The 16,457-nt window shown below is 38.6% G+C and overlaps 1 protein-coding gene across 1 annotated transcript; it reads left to right on the top strand.

Annotated features, from left to right (window-relative positions):
- The first annotated feature begins 5,939 nt into the window (after positions 1 to 5,939).
- On the top strand, positions 5,940 to 8,095 carry SIX6 (SIX homeobox 6). Its single transcript, XM_040411203.1, has 2 exons — positions 5,940 to 6,511; positions 7,933 to 8,095. The coding sequence occupies exons 1-2, from the start codon at positions 5,940 to 5,942 to the stop codon at positions 8,093 to 8,095; spliced, it is 735 nt and encodes a 244-aa protein (XP_040267137.1).
- Positions 8,096 to 16,457: the final 8,362 nt, after the last annotated feature.

Below are 16,457 nucleotides of genomic sequence, written 5' to 3'. Positions count from 1 at the left end.
GCTGAGATCTCCCAGCTTTCCTTGTGACTCCATGTGTACACACTGAAGACACTTTGTCTGCAGCTGAAAAATCCCTTCCATGCATTTGCATGAGGTTGTGTTTTCAGCATGCACATGGATTCCTACAAAGCCCGATCAGATTGATTGTACAAGCCGCAGAAATTTTTGCCGCAAAACTCCAGCGTATGAATACTGTATTCCCAAAGTATAGTTTTGACACCAGTTACTGTGTTATCTAATGTTGGAAGAATTAACATTATAGTGGTTCAGCTACTAGTTTGTTGACTGTTCTCAATAACATAGATTGTAAGCTCTTGTGAGCAGGGCTGAGGGCCTGAGTGGTTCAGTTGTATGTTAGCCACTTACGTTGTGATTAGTGTTGAGCGCGAATATTCGAATTGCGAATTTTAATCGCGAATATCGCCACTTTGAAAATTCACAAATATTTAGAATATAGTGCTATATATTCGTATTCGCAAATAGTGTTGATCGCAAATATTCTAATCGCAAATTTTTCGTGAATATTGGCACTTGGCAACATCATTAGCAACCAATAGGAAAGTTGCCTAGCCCTAAGTGTTGATCGCAAATTTTTATCGTGAATATTTTACATTGCCAATTTTCGCAATCAAGTAAATAATAACTGGAGATCACAAATTCTCGAATTTGCAAATTTATGGCGAATATTCGGCCAAAAATTCGCGAAATATCGCAAATTCAAATATTGCCTATGCCGCTCATCACCAGTTGTGATGTCTTTGGTTTCGTATAGAGATGAGCAAATTTCATATTTAGAAATTCGTTCACGCTTCATTTACTGGTAAAAGCTGAATTGCATTATGAATTCCGTTACCACGGACCATAACGCAATTACTATGACGGAATGCATAACGGAATGCCTTTAGAGGGATTCTGTTATTCATTCCGTTATAATAGAAGTCTATGGCCTGCATAACGGATCCGTCCGGAAAGGAATCCCCTGCTTAATGGAAACGGGACGGATCCGTTTTGCAGCCCATAGACTTCTATTATGACGGAATGAATAACGGAATGTCTCTAAAGGCATTATGTCATAGAGCTGCGTTATGGTCCGTGGTAACAGAATCCATAACGCAATTCATCTTCTACCAGTAAACGAAGCGTGAACGAATTTCATAACCTGAAATTTGCTCATCTCTAGTTTTGTACATGAACCCGCTGAATTTGTAAAGCGCTGCGGAATATGGTGGCGCTATATAATAATAATAATAATTATTATTATTATAATAATAACATCCCACAGAATTATGAATGCTGCTCTGGATTATAGGTTATGACTTAGGATCAGTACAAGATAAGTAATTTAATGCATTTACAAAGTGACTTCTTATACAGATATGAATTGTGTATATATCAGTGAACTGTACCATGGTTAGGAGAGGTGGTCTTTAATGCTATAACACCATAGGATAAAATCAATAAATAGCATTACAACAAGTTATGCTGTTCTCCATTTGTGTTTCCACATTCACAATGAAATGTCCAAATAATGTAACCCCTTATATTTACAGTGGCAGTCCTGAGCCACCTTGAGAGCATGGGAATATCAGTATCATGAATCTTTCACTATCTGAGAACTGTTCTACATTAGTGATCAGATGGTATTGCAAGATAAATGATAAATCATTTCTATACTAGTATATGGAAACTGCTGCACTGATCATATGTACCATACACAGTAGTAGCATAGCAGCAGTCTGTATATAAGATACACAGACTGCTATACTGTACTGCATATCCATCAGTGCAGCAGTGTCTATATCCTATTATATACTCCTAGTTGTTCTTATACAATATAATAGAGAATTCTGCATTCAGAATTCTGCTGGCTTTAGAACTGAAATCTCTCAGCATTCACAGCTCTGTTACTGTCTGCCCAAAGCTGGCTGTTTATTAGCATTCTGTTAAGTCTTAAAAAAATAACATGCTTTTCAAATGTAAAAAGTGAATGAGATTTTGACACATGTCATCAGGCTGCTGCCTGTTTTTCTGCAGGATACAAAGAATCTCCCAGTGCAATACAGGAGCTCCTCTGTAGGAAGTGATATGGACACTCATCCCTGTATAATCCGTAGTTAATGACATCAAAATGTGATATATATACAGATATCATTTACAGACATACCAAGAGAATATTGGATTGAGGTTTATTGTCTGTATGAAATGTTCATTTAGTTATAGTTTCAACAGAACCAGTTTTATAAGGATTGGCTTTGGGTAGAAAAGTGGAGAAATGTTCCATACTTATAGTATGCCACCTGCCTAAATGAGTACATGCTTATAAATCAGGAAGAATGGGCAGGCTTTATTCTAATATTACCTGTATATGCTTGTTAAGGGCAGATCATCCCCACACCATTTACTCTGTCTTCACTCTGTGCTCAGAGGTTCTCACTCAGCACACCAGGGCTCATAATATATTTTTATTAATATAAATATGCAAAATTGTATTCAGAATGTTATTTTATTGGGATTATGGACAGTGACATTGGTTGTTAGTTACATCTATGGTCATTGTTTGAAGCAGATGCCAAAATATACATTTTCAGTTTGTACATATTTTCACTGAAACACTTAGCGATTATCGCAGATAGATGTAAGAACATAAGGAACTAATTCAGAAGATTGTACAAAAATAACGATATTTGCTCATGTGCATAGGATTTAGAACACCCTTACTATGATTCTGGCTCTTCAGATTAGTTGTCAAGGCTGTGTATGTACAGGCTATAGACGATATTCTATCTAAATAACCAAAAAGATGACATTTTGCCTCCCAATTTATGTGAGGCTGTTGGAAGCAGGGGTATAGATTTTTCTCTGCCCTGTGGATACATTGTAAATGTATCCCTCTTAAGTTTTGGATGTCCTAGGAAAGATTGGTTGAATATTTTTTGATATGTAAACCACCAGTGTGGTTTGGAAGCACTGTATTTAGTAAATACAATTTTCTGCATTTTATTAAAGAAGCTGGACAAGTGATCCTATGTGAAGGAAGTGTTGTGCCCTGCTTTACATGTCTCATCCACTCATACAGGAGCAGGGAGGTCTCTGACTTCTAGCAGATCTACAACCTGTGGCCAATGTATGGAATTGCAGTCTTGCACATTGCACCTCTCGACTGGCAGTGTTTCAACTACTGGGGGGCCAATGTTACATCGATTCGTAAAAAATCTAGTTGTTTCCCAATATAATTATTAATGCATCGATTTTTTTTTTTTAAATATATATATATTTGATATTTTATTCATTAAATATATTATAGAACTCAGCCTCCGTGTATACCATGCTAAATATCTAGGTTATGGCAAAGGCTAATAGTTACTATACCGCCTCCTCTTTTATTTTTTTTTATAAAATGAAAGGATATTCTAAACCTTAAAATCCTAACAGTGACTAGAAATAAGCTTCCAGGGTAATATTGTTTTAATATTTAGTTTTTTGAATAAAATTGATGGATCCTGCCTGAACATAATAGATTTAGTAGCAAATAAAATAGCGATTTTCTATACCTCCTGGCTGTCCGATTTTGCAGGAACTGCAGTAGATATGCGGTGCTGATGATGATGAGGGATTAGTAAGGATTCATGGATTAATAAGGACACAAGAAAATAAATCATTTAATGTATTTTCCCACCTGAGAAAATCAGCCACTATTATAATAATATAGATCCCCCCCAGCAATCAATGTCCAGATATGTGATATGTAATCTGGTCACCTCATACATTTGGTGGGGGACATATATAATATAGGCCCTCTGTTGTACATCCAGCTTCTTCTCACACATCTTATAGGCATTAAAATTAAATAAAAATCCACAGCATGCCTCCAGATTTTCTGCGAGGGGTGCATGAGGTTTTGTAAAACCCCATTCAATAATAGTGTAAAATGTAGCTTATTATTGGTTTGAACAATACAGCCAAATGCACGACTATACGGATATCTGTATTTGCAGTAAATAAATAATTTTATAGGAATTTTGGACTATATGGGGAAACATGTGTAAACTGTATACAAAACTGTGGAAATATGTGTGACTGTCAGGATGAGATTGTTTTAATAAATATATCATGCAGTCCTATCAATTTAAGCAAAAGCCACACATTGCAGTAAATAGTGGATTTCAATGCTCTAAACCCTGAGCCTGATTGCTGTCAAACCGCCTTAAAACTTAAAGGGGAGATCCATGACTCCACATCCGATAATAAATCCGCCTGGGATCTTGCGGTCTGGCTGTCTGATTCTATGAAAATGAGCAGTATTGAAAGCGTTCTCATCCCTCTAGCAGCGAGCCTCCCATAAATGATGTAAATGGCTCGGAGGTTTTTTTTTCAAGTGAACTGCGTGGATCTGTGAAAATAATATCAGGGTTTTCCGTCAGAATGAGCTTAGCACTGTACTGAGGCGTATCCTAATCCGACCCGACACCTCCAACCATCTGCGGTATCTATCTGCCTTCTTATTTACCAAATCTTCACGAGCAAAAGACAAATTGTTCTTGATACTAAATAAAAGACGCTGGCATACCTCGCTGCTAATGCTGCCTCCGTCCACAGAGAAGAGAGAGGGGGTGGCTTATTCCTTCCATAGCTTCTGCATCAGCAACTCTTCTGTCTTTATAGAATATTATATAAAAACAAACAAACAAACAAACCCCAGATCTGGGAGGCAGAAGGAAAGAATAGTCTTAACAATTGCTTTGGAAATAGCAAGAAGCATAATGCATATCGGATGCAAATAATATTAATAGGCTGGAATCCCTCCCTTCCCCTTTTGTAGGACGGAATGTGGCAATGGAGAGGGAGATGCTTCTGTACTTGTTGTCTTGACATAATCTTAGCAATTGCACTGAGAAGGACGAGCAGAAGTGTGTAAAGGCACATGGGGGAACAGACTACTACATGGCAGCTACCCTCCTGATAAAATCCATTGGCTTCATTGTGCATGTCACCTTCATTGTCACATGCTGCAACAACCAGTGCAATTAGCCAGCTTTTGTTTTAACCTTTCCATGCCAAGGAATCAGCATTTAAGGAAGGGGTTGTTTGTTTGTTATATTTTTTTATTTTATTTTTTTTATTTATTTCTGCCTGCTCCTTTCTGTGCACATTGACCTAGAAATGACTTCTCACCCTCTGCAGCTCTTCTCGGCTTTTCCTGTGCACCATGCAGCCATAGGACTGATAATATTTTTACATGAGTCAATGTGTCAGAAAGTAGGGAGGGGGGTAAGGGGGTAGATAGATATCTTCTAGATCCTGGGCTATGCCAGGTTAACCCTCACAGCCCCATTTGTCCACTGTGCCCATAGAATGGGGCATGGGGGGGGGGGGGGGTGCTTTATTATTTGTCATTCCGGTCCATTGCACTGCACCCTCTCTGCCTGGGTCCTCCAAGAGGATTTATTACAGAGAGGGAGTTTCATCGGTGCAGTCACCTTTCTAATTGGATGCCCGTCGCTCGTCTCTGATGGGAAATGTTCTAGGTGTTTTGTCTATACTCTCCTGCCCATGTGCAATGTGTGCGGGTCACAGACACTGTGCAGGCGGCTCGGATGGGATGCGCTGGGCGCTGTCGAGCCCTGGGAGGTGCTGAAACATCTCCCCTCTCCCTCTCCTTTGATTGGCAAAGGCTGACACTGATTGACAAGGAGCCATGGCAACCGAGCAGCCAATCTGCCAAGTCCAATAGAAAATCGTTTGTTGGCTCAGGGCAGCTTCTTTCCCTTTAACAGCAGATCGGCTGTGTGATACCTTTAGCTTGGCTCTTGGAGTTAGCAAGTGCATCCAAGAGATCATCATCGTCTCTGCGAAAGGGGAGGCTGCGCCTGGTGCGGTGTGTCCTCTTCTTGTCTCGTGTCGGATTCTGCGTCAAAGCCCCATTTCCATAAGCAGCTTCAATGTTTCAGCTGCCCATTTTGAACTTCAGCCCCCAGCAGGTCGCTGGGGTGTGCGAGACCCTGGAAGAGAGCGGGGATATCGAACGATTGGGTCGTTTTCTCTGGTCTTTGCCAGTAGCACCTGCAGCCTGCGAGGCCCTCAATAAAAATGAGTCTGTGCTGCGTGCCAGGGCCATCGTGGCTTTTCACACCGGCAACTTCAGAGAACTCTACCACATTTTGGAAAACCACAAATTCACCAAGGATTCTCACACCAAGCTGCAGGCTCTGTGGTTGGAAGCTCATTACCAAGAAGCTGAAAAACTAAGGGGGAGACCCCTGGGGCCGGTAGACAAGTACAGAGTCAGGAAGAAGTTCCCTCTGCCCAGAACTATTTGGGATGGAGAGCAGAAGACGCACTGCTTTAAGGAACGAACAAGGCATTTACTTAGGGAATGGTATCTACAAGACCCTTACCCAAACCCCAGCAAAAAGAGAGAACTGGCCCAGGCCACCGGACTTACCCCAACACAAGTAGGAAATTGGTTCAAAAACCGAAGGCAAAGAGACCGAGCAGCGGCAGCCAAGAACAGGTATGAACATGACCCCAGACACCTATGTACATGTACTGTATAAATATGTTATTATTGGACCTATTACACTATAGACATTGCATTACACTAAAATATAATAATTGATTTCCAGTATATTATTCTTACTGGTCTTTTTTAGCTACTTCATACATGCAGAATGGTTAAAGTATGTTTATTTTAGTGTTAACAGTATTGATTTATACACTGCGAGCTGGTGCATGCATTTTTCATAGTCATAGTATATATATATATATATATATGTACTTCCTAATTTGATTAGAATCTACTGACGACCAAATCGCATTGCATTTTCTATTACTTAAATACGACTCAGTTGTATAGCTATCTATCGATCTATATTATCTATATCTATTTATCTATCTATATTGTTTTGTATGCGGCTATGTCGGATACATTTTGGTAAAGTGGTTAAGGACTGAAGCTATTTGCTTGAAAAGAGATATGTGATATATACGATAGATAGATGGCTAGATAGATAGATAGATAGATAGATAGATAGATAGATATGAGATAGATGGATGTGAGAGATATTGATATGAGATACATAGATAGATAGATAGATAGATAGATAGATAGATAGATAGATAGATAGATAGATAGATAGATAGATAGATAGATAAATAGATAGATACAGATAGATATTGGATAGATAGATAGATAGATGATCGATAGATAGATAGATATTGGATAGATGGATAGATAGATATTGGATAGATAGATAGATAGATAGATACAAATAGATATTAGATAGATAGATAGATAGATACAGATAGATATTAGATAGATAGATAGATAGATAGATGCAATAACATAGTTAAACATATATTGAATTTGTATTTCCTTACACTTATGTCATTTACTTACAGAATTACACAGTGATCTATTAATCATGTAACATTTCAAATTACATATAAGCCTTAGCAGTGGTAACTAGTAGAGATGTACATGTATATAGTATGTGTATGTATGGAGGTCTCTGGCCGTGTAATCACTTGCTGTGTGCTCTGTGTGCAGCCCTGGTCCATGGCACTGTCTGTTGCAGCCATGTCTGGAGGATTTCCATGGCTCTCATGGCTCTGTGCACAGTGCACTATGGAGATGCTACCTCCTCACATTCGTCTATGAAAAATGCAAGACCCTCTTCTGAACGCTGCGCTCCTCTGTGTCAGGAATAGGACTCTAGCACACGTTATGATCTCCAGGTTATTATTAATCATTGATATCACAATATGCACACCTTATAGAATTTCCTTATAGAATGGGGGGTGTCTGCAGCCCATTCTGTAGGTGCCATCGATTAGCTCTGGTTGTAGGGGGGCACAAAGCAAGTGATGTACAATGAGACTCTGAATGCCTTCTCTGGCTTATGGTGACTGTCCTTTCCTGTTGTGTTTTGTCAGGCTGCAGCAGCAGGTCCTGTCCCAGGGATCTGGACGCTCATTGGGCTCAGACGAGAGAGGGGAACAGTTGGGCTCAGCATCAAGTCCTGCAGCTAGCCTGTCCAGCAAAGCGGCCACCTCTGCCATTTCCATCACATCCAGCGACAGTGAATGTGACATCTGACCTATGGGGCATACTTAACGCAGCAAAAACCAGGAGATTAAACTCAGAACAGTGCCTGACTAAGCAGAACAGCCGTGGCCACAGGGACAACACACTGGGGCTGTCACAACACCAGGGAGTGTCACACTACTCCTTACATTATTGATGAGAACTCACTGTCTAGAAGGAGACTGTAAGGCTTTCTCACCTTCATTTTGGGGACCTTGATGACGCCTCTAAATGCCAAGTTGCCAGGTGTGAACGCCTGCCCCATACACATCCTGTGGGTATTTCATGTTGGGAAAAAAAGACGCTGTTATATTATTATAATTTTTTTTTTTGCTTTGTTTTTTTTTTTTTTTTTTTTTTTTTTATATATTATATGATGGTGACTTATTTAAAGGATTGCCAATGTTAGACCTCCTTTGCTTGTCTGTATGTGCGCAGGTGGCTTGTAGACGCATGTGCACCAAATCTATGGATCTAATGAAGAAGAAGCTAAAATAAAATATGTGCTGAGAATTCTTTCCTACCTTTAGAGCATTATTTCTTCACTTCTACCAATTACGTTTCCCATTGTATGCCAGGGACTGCTTCTAACTAAACAGGTAGAAGCAGAATATCACCTGTATACATGGGGAGAGCCGCGGAACAGTCTGGAGGTTTACAGATATTATCTCGATATCATTTAATATTTGCACCACAAATTTCTCCAATGCATGTTTTTTTTTCTTTGTATGAATAAAAATCCCCCTGAAATGCTGAAATTAAATAGATACACCTGGAAGGAAAAGAAAATCTAATTTATTTTAATTGAAATAGACAAGTAGAAATTATTGATTGGATTTAATTTCCAATTTGATTTTACCATATAATAATAATAATAATAATAATAATAATACAAGTAGATTTTTTATTTTCACTACACCTTGACAGTGGGGTATGGATTTACCTCAGGTAATAATAATAATAATGATAATAATAATAATACATGCCATGCTGTATGATATATGATAATAATAATAATATTATTATTATTATTATTACTATTATTATTATTTTACTCTCTACATAGGTACATGTGTATACTATTTTTCTCTCCATCTTGTGACCATGAATGTTATAATAAGTATTAGAATGATGACAGTGATGTGTATTAATAATCTTGCACATTTTATTATTAGAATATAATGTTCCTTTTTTATTTTTTATTCTATATCATGCTGCTTGCCATTTGTTCATAGATACCTATAACTTAGTATTTCTAATCGCATTTTTCAGTGGACTGTAGGAACAGGTGCCTTTTTATTATTATTTATTTTATTAGATTTTTGCTGCATTTTGTTGCAAAAACGCCAGCAAGCACACTAAGGGTAGGATCACACAAAAAAAGGATTTAAACCCCAGGGTGCCAAATATGCGTCTGTCCTATGAGTAACTATATACTTCTATCTAAACAACTCTCAATTTTGCTTTGAGGCAGATTTTCTTGCAGTTTTTTTTTTAATTTTTTTTAGGCAGATTTTTCAGCCAGAAGTGGATCCAGCAGGAGAGATAAGTATTTTAAGTCTTTTATATTTCTCGATTCCTTTTGAATCTACTTATGGCTGTTGCTGAAAAATCTGCCTAAAGAAAAAAAAAATCTGTGAATCTACCCCCCCCCCAAATAAATAAATAAATAAAAGAAATAAAAATAAAATAAAATTGCCGCAGAAAAACACTACAGAAACAACAGGCGTGACTACAGCCTTTATTCCCATCTGCTCAGTGCTGTGTTGATTTCTATTTTGTTTTTATATATATTATATTATATACAGTGATCCCTCAGGATACAATATTTTTAACATACAATGGTCTTTTCTGACCCATCTTAAATTGAAACTAGACTCCACATACAATGCCTCAGATCCAACCAAACAAGGTCACTTCTCTGGTAAAATATCTGGATTAGTTACTAGTTAGCAGCTATTCCTGACTGTTATATATAAAGACTTGTTTTCTATGTCTTAGTTATCTGCTTATTTTTCTTAAATCTTCATTTTCTCTCATCTTGGAAGACATTTTGGGTCTTTGGAACCGATTACTCAACTTACAATGGTTTCAACATACAACGGTGGTCCTGGAACCAATTAATATTGTAACTTGAGGGACCACTGTACATTATAATACACCTGTCCTTGGGGTGTGAATTCCACTGGCACTTTTATTGGACTGTAGATGCGACAAATGATAGATAAATCCCTCCTGTGTCATGCTATTACAGTGGTAAAGGTTGTTAATATGGGCAGTGCCATGAGCTATCTGTCTGTGGCTGCAGGAATGCTTAGTCAGACGGAAAGACAAAGAGAATATACATCATTCAGTGCAGGATTCCTGCTTTCTGCAGGACCACATTCCTACAACTGTTTACATGGCCGCACCATATGTAGGACCCATGTAGAAGGAATTCCAGACTCAGGTGAAGGCTTCACAATGCATGAATTCTGGCAATTACAATATTTTAACCTGATAATAACCAGATTTCAATTAACCCCCAGGGTGCCAGATATGCGTCTGTCCTATGATTATCTATCTACAACTATCTAAACAACTCTCCATTTTGCTGACAAATCTAAAGGCGATGTGATCTATAGGTAAGAACAAACCCCCATGAAACATGCCATTGCCCTATTGTGGTGCAGCAGGAATATGGCTGTTGACAGTAAACAGTCCTGCAAATAGTCCAAAGGTACTCACAGTGTGTATTGTGCAGCCATTGTGAGTGTGTGTGTGTCTTTTTCACACAAAAAAAAAGAAAGAAAAAAAAATATTGTGTCAAAAGTAATGTGAACAAGAAGGAAGGGAGGGCGATTCCCCCCCCCCCCCCCCCCCCCCCCCTCCTCTATTCAGCTTGAAACATGGTGGAATATTTCCGTTTCTTTTCAATGCTGGGCAGATATGGGCAGACATGAATGGGACGTCTTGTAAGCAGGTCTATGAGGCTGTCAAACTGCTCAGGGTAATAAGCGCTAATGATGGGGTTTGGAGTCCTCTTCTGGACAAAAGGGGGCTCAGAGTGTTTTGTGAGGCTGAATGGCTAATAAGTTTTCAGGGGAAAATGAGTTAGCTGTCAACAGATTGATTTAGCCAAAGCAACAAAAAAAAAAAAAAAGAAAAGAAAGAAAAGGCAGTGTGACAGGTTGAGACCAGCCTGGTCCTATGGCAGCTGGGGACAGCAGAGCCCCCATCCCTCACACAAGTGTGAGCACACAATGGGAAAGGGCATTCACTGTGCAGTGGCTACAGCAGTGGTTACAGTGTACACTGTAAGCTGAATAACGCACAGGAAGGCGATTAGAGGTTTGTGTTCCCCTTTCTGCCAAACACTTCAACTGAGGACATCACTAATTACCTGAAAATGTAGGAAACTCTATAGGAAAGGCTTTGGGGGGGGGGGGGGGGGGGGGGGGGGGGGGGGGGTTAATAGCTCATTTAATATAGTCCATAAAAGTGGATTTTTCAACTATATTGGCTGTCTATCTTACAGTTTATTTATTTATTTTTGACAGTTCAATCTTCCTGGCTGTCTACCTATCTTCCCCTCATCTATCTGTCTTCTATCTATCTATCTATCTATCCATCCATCCCCCCTCTCTTGTCTATCTGTTTGTTTGTCAATCAATCAATCAATCAATCAATCAATCACATATCTATCTATCTATCTATCATTTATCTGGTGTTACTGTACAGGGCACAGAAAGGCGATTAGAGGATTGTGTTAATCTTTCTGCTATCTATCTATCTATCTATCTATCTATCTTATACCTATCGATCTCATATCTATCTATCTCTCATATCTATCTATCTATCTATCTATCTATCTATCTATCTATCTATCTATCTATCTATCTATCTATCAACCACATATCTATCCATCTATCTCATATCTATCTATCTATCTATCTATCTATCTATCTATCTATCTATCTATCTATCTATCTATTATCTATCTATCCATCCACCCCCCCCTTGTCTGTCTGTTTGTCAATCAATCAATTAATCACATATCTATCTATATATCTGTCTATTTATCTATCCATCCACCCCCCCTCTCTTGTCTATCAGTTTTTTTGTCAATCAATCAATCTATCAATCAATCACATATCTATCTATCTATTTATCTATCTATCATTTATCTGGTGTTACTGTACAGGGCACAGAAAGGCGATTAGAGGATTGTGTTAATCTTTCTGCTATCTATCTATCTATCTATCTATCTATCTTATACCTATCGATCTTATATCTATCTATCTCTCATATCTATCTATCTATCAACCACATATCTATCTCCTATCTATCTATCTATCTATCTATCTATCTATCTATCTCTCTCATATATATATATATATATATATATATATATATATATATATATATATATCTCATATCTATCTATCTATCTATCTATCTATCTATCTCATATCTATCTATCTATCTTTCTATCTTTCTATCTATCTATCTATTCATTTATCTTGTGTTACTGTACACAGCACAGAAAGGCAATTAGAGGTTTGTGTTCCCCTTTCTGCCAAACACTTCAACTGAGGACATCACTAATTACCTGAAAATGTAGGAAACTCTAGGAAAGGCTTTGGGGAGGGAGGTTAATAGCTCATTTAGTAACATTCATAATAAAGTGGCTCTTTCAATAATATTTGCTGCTTTTTTCCTGAGATAAAAATATTTGGTTCTCTGTCTGAGTGGAATATTTGCATAGAAAAAAAAATATTTTTTGGGGGAGAATTCTGTCAATCTTCTGGATATTTAGAGAGACAGCTGTTAAGCCTTTATAAATCTGCAGATGATTTGGATCTTAAAAAAAAAAGAAGGGAGCTTTTAATTTTGGACCATTGAGGCATCCAATTACTGCCTGGAAGGATCAGGCCTCCGTTAGCTTTCACCCAGTAGCCACTCACCATAAACACATTAGATACACTTTGTGGATTCTGCTGTGTTAATGGATTAGACATCACCTGTTTGTAATCTTTCAAAGAAATACAGTAAATGGGGGAAAATATATGCCCTGACCTGCACTAATAAGGAGATAAACCTCCATTGTGCTCTCACTGCTCCGGTTCTAAATGATTAGTTTAGGTGGGATTTAAAGCGCAAATTAAACACCTGATGTTGAAAACATTACACAATGAAGAGAAATACATGGTACTTACTGTATGTACCCAACAGGACATGCTGTCATAATTGATTTTTAGGGTTTAACATTAGCGCATGGGCAGCACGGTGTCTCAGTGGTTAGCACTGGTGCCCTGCAGTGCTGGGGTCCTAGGTTCAAATCTGACCAAGGACAACATCTGCATGGAGTTTGTAGGTTCTCCCTGTGTTTGTGTGGGTTTCCTCCGGGTACTCCAGTTTCCTCCCACACTCCAAAGACATACTGATAGAGAACTTAGATTGTGAGCCCCTTTGGGGACAGGTAGATGCTAATGTCTGTAAAGCGCTGCGGAATATGTCAGCGCTATATAAGTGCATAAAATAAATAAATAGTGCAATGGCAAAAGACAATTCTATCTATCTATTTAGTAAATTTCATATATCCAACATAATGCATATTGGACAAATAATTTGTCCAATATATATTGGATATAAGAAATGTAAAAATCTAGACAGATAGGCAGACAGTCAGATAGATAGATAGATAGATATGAAGGATAGATGAATGAATAGATCTATCTATTTATCTATCTATCTATCTATCTATCTATCTATCTATCTATCTTTCCTATATTTATTTATCTTTCTGCACCAGAACCCTTAGTGGATTTTTCCTTTAAAGGGGCTATCCAACCCCTAAAATGCCCGGGCATCTCATACAGGTTATACTTACCCCGCTCCCCGACACTCGCGTTGCTCCTGATGCCCGCACGGCTGCCACTGCATCTCCTCCTTGCACAGATCAAAACATCTGGCGATGGAAGGGGGAAACCAATAACAGGCCGCAATGGGAATGAGCCTTCCTAGCGTCACCCGCGTGAGATGCAGTGGCCACCGTACAGGCATCAGGAGCAATGGGGATGCTGGGGAGCGGGGTAAATATAACCTGTATGTGGTGACGGGGCATTTTGGGGGGCATTTTAGGGGTTGGATAACCCCTTTAATAATTATTAGGAGATAAGACCCTAACCTACTTTTGATTTAATTACCCTACAGCCTAGTCCTGCACTGGCACATAAGCAGTCACCCATTAAGCCCCACTTCACATAAATTGGGGCATCCAGCTCAGTTCCTCTTTGGTCTGGTGCAGAAAACACAGTAGGGAAACTGCAGCGAAAACTAGTTTTCAATGGGACCAGTCACATACATCTGATGCATCACTTATGACACCGGATGTCAAATAGAGTGGGACAGAAAAACTCTGCATGCTACCTTTTCCTGTCCAGCACTATCAGTCTATAGCATTGGATCTGTGCGCTGAAGTGCAGTACACATATATCAGTTGTATCTGGCTCCAGGCCTAAAACAATCGGTTAGGCACAACTGATATATGTGAAGTGGGCATAACTCTATAGATTGCTGTACAATATTACAAAAAGCATGGAAGTGCATATTTACTAAATTCTTGCTACAACCCAAATGCCTTTCTGTGACTGTTTCGTGCTTTGGGCAGTCCATATACTAAAGCCTGACACGTGCAAAATATCAGCGTAGTCTTCATCAAGGCCACTGAATCTTTTGATTAGTTTGCATGGTCATTCTATAGGAATAGTAACCTGAACCTCAACTAATCCTGGTATAGTGATCTGTACATTTATATATCAGTAATCTAAAGTAAAATAGACACCTAACACATAGTGCACCCTATACCAGCAGGATACAGCTGATTTATATAGCTTTATATAGTGTCACTTCTCAAGGTAGGTAAACCCATATGTAAAGTTTAGGCCCCCTTCACTTATGTCCACCGATCTGGCTCAGTTTTCCTCAGTCATGGTAGAAAAAACTCTGGAGAGAAACTGAAACCAGAACCAATCCCACAGTTTTCTATGGGATGGTTCATATACATCCAATGCACCACTCAAGATGCTAGATGTCAAATAGCGCCGGGCAGAAAAATGCTACACTTTTCTACGGAAACAGAAGGCATATGGAGTACCTTCCGTTTTTTTTGCAGATCCATTGAAATGAATGGATCCGAAGTCGATTCGCTCATCCCAAGTCACGATGATAGCCTGTTTTTAATGCACATTCTTTTTAGGGTTGCTTTCTAAATGACTTCCCTTAAAAATGGCCCCTTCAATTGTATGGGAGCCGTCGGTCCATGAAAACGGTCAAAATAGGACATATGTTATTTTTTGATGCCTGTTTTTTACAGGATGTTAAAAAGAACGGCCATGTGAATAGGCCAATAGACCTCAAAGAGGGGTCTGAAAACAGCCATGTGACCGCCATTAAAAAAGTGTCCGTCACACGGTCGTTTTTCACTGTGGTATGAATGTAGCCTTATGTGTCAAGGGTAGCGCCAAAACATAATCAACAACTTATATGTTATACAAACCAGAGTATAAAAGTGAAAGCTGGGTTCGCATCATGTTTTTCCCATCCGTTTAACATATACAAAAACGTATACGTTAAATGGATGCCCCAGACTGCAGTTCCATTGCAAAAAAAAAGTATATATATTTTTTTTACTGGACTCTGCAGGATACAAGATCGTGGTTTGCTGCATTTTTGTACTCTTTTTTTTTTCCTAACATATACGTGAAACGGAGGCATAAAACGTGATGTGAACCCAGCCTAGCAGAGCAATGCACAGGCTGCATTAGGTGATAACAACCTGATGCTTCCAGTTAGAAGACACAAATCATTTTTCCTGTTTCCACCAGATGCCAAATACAATGGGAGAAATTATTTATTTTTCTTAAAATTAAAATCTCAAACCTGGTAAATAAATTTGCCAATGTGTACAAATGGCTGTGATTCTGTGAAAAATTTGCATTGTCAAAGTAATGATTTAATTGCACATTTACCTGTTCATTTATTTAAAATAATTCAAAGTTATTACTGTCACTAGAACACTCAATTGGCATGTGAGTTAACCAGTAGACACTGCGTGTGCCTATCTATATGTGATGACATTGCTTGTTATAAAAAGCGAATAAATATTTCTTTCATGAAAAATTTCCATGCGACCAGGAGACCTATGTACAAGTAAATCAATGCGCTCTTCTTTGTGAGGAGGATATTTACATCAATCTCCTTTGCCTGTAATGTCAGTATCTCTTACCCTGTAGAAGAGCCCTGTGTGCCCTGACAACTAAGTTGATCTGGTCCCCAGCTGACAGCTCCTTTCTGCTTCATTTCATTTGCTCAATCTGAATTTGGTGATCCA

The sequence above is a fragment of the Bufo bufo genome, chromosome 11 (genome assembly GCF_905171765.1).
Source record: "Bufo bufo chromosome 11, aBufBuf1.1, whole genome shotgun sequence".
Taxonomy (NCBI): Eukaryota; Metazoa; Chordata; class Amphibia; order Anura; family Bufonidae; genus Bufo; species Bufo bufo.
Note: the sequence above shows the minus strand (reverse complement) of the source record. Positions and strands in the feature narration are given on the sequence as shown.

Bases quoted from the DNA above. Each gene is read 5' to 3' on its own strand.
- SIX6 (XM_040411203.1), top strand. From the start codon at position 5,940: ATGTTTCAGCTGCCCATTTTGAACTTCAGCCCCCAGCAGGTCGCTGGG. The intron at 6,512-7,932 runs GTATGAACATGA...GTGTTTTGTCAG, and splicing joins GCAGCGGCAGCCAAGAACAG to GCTGCAGCAGCAGGTCCTGT.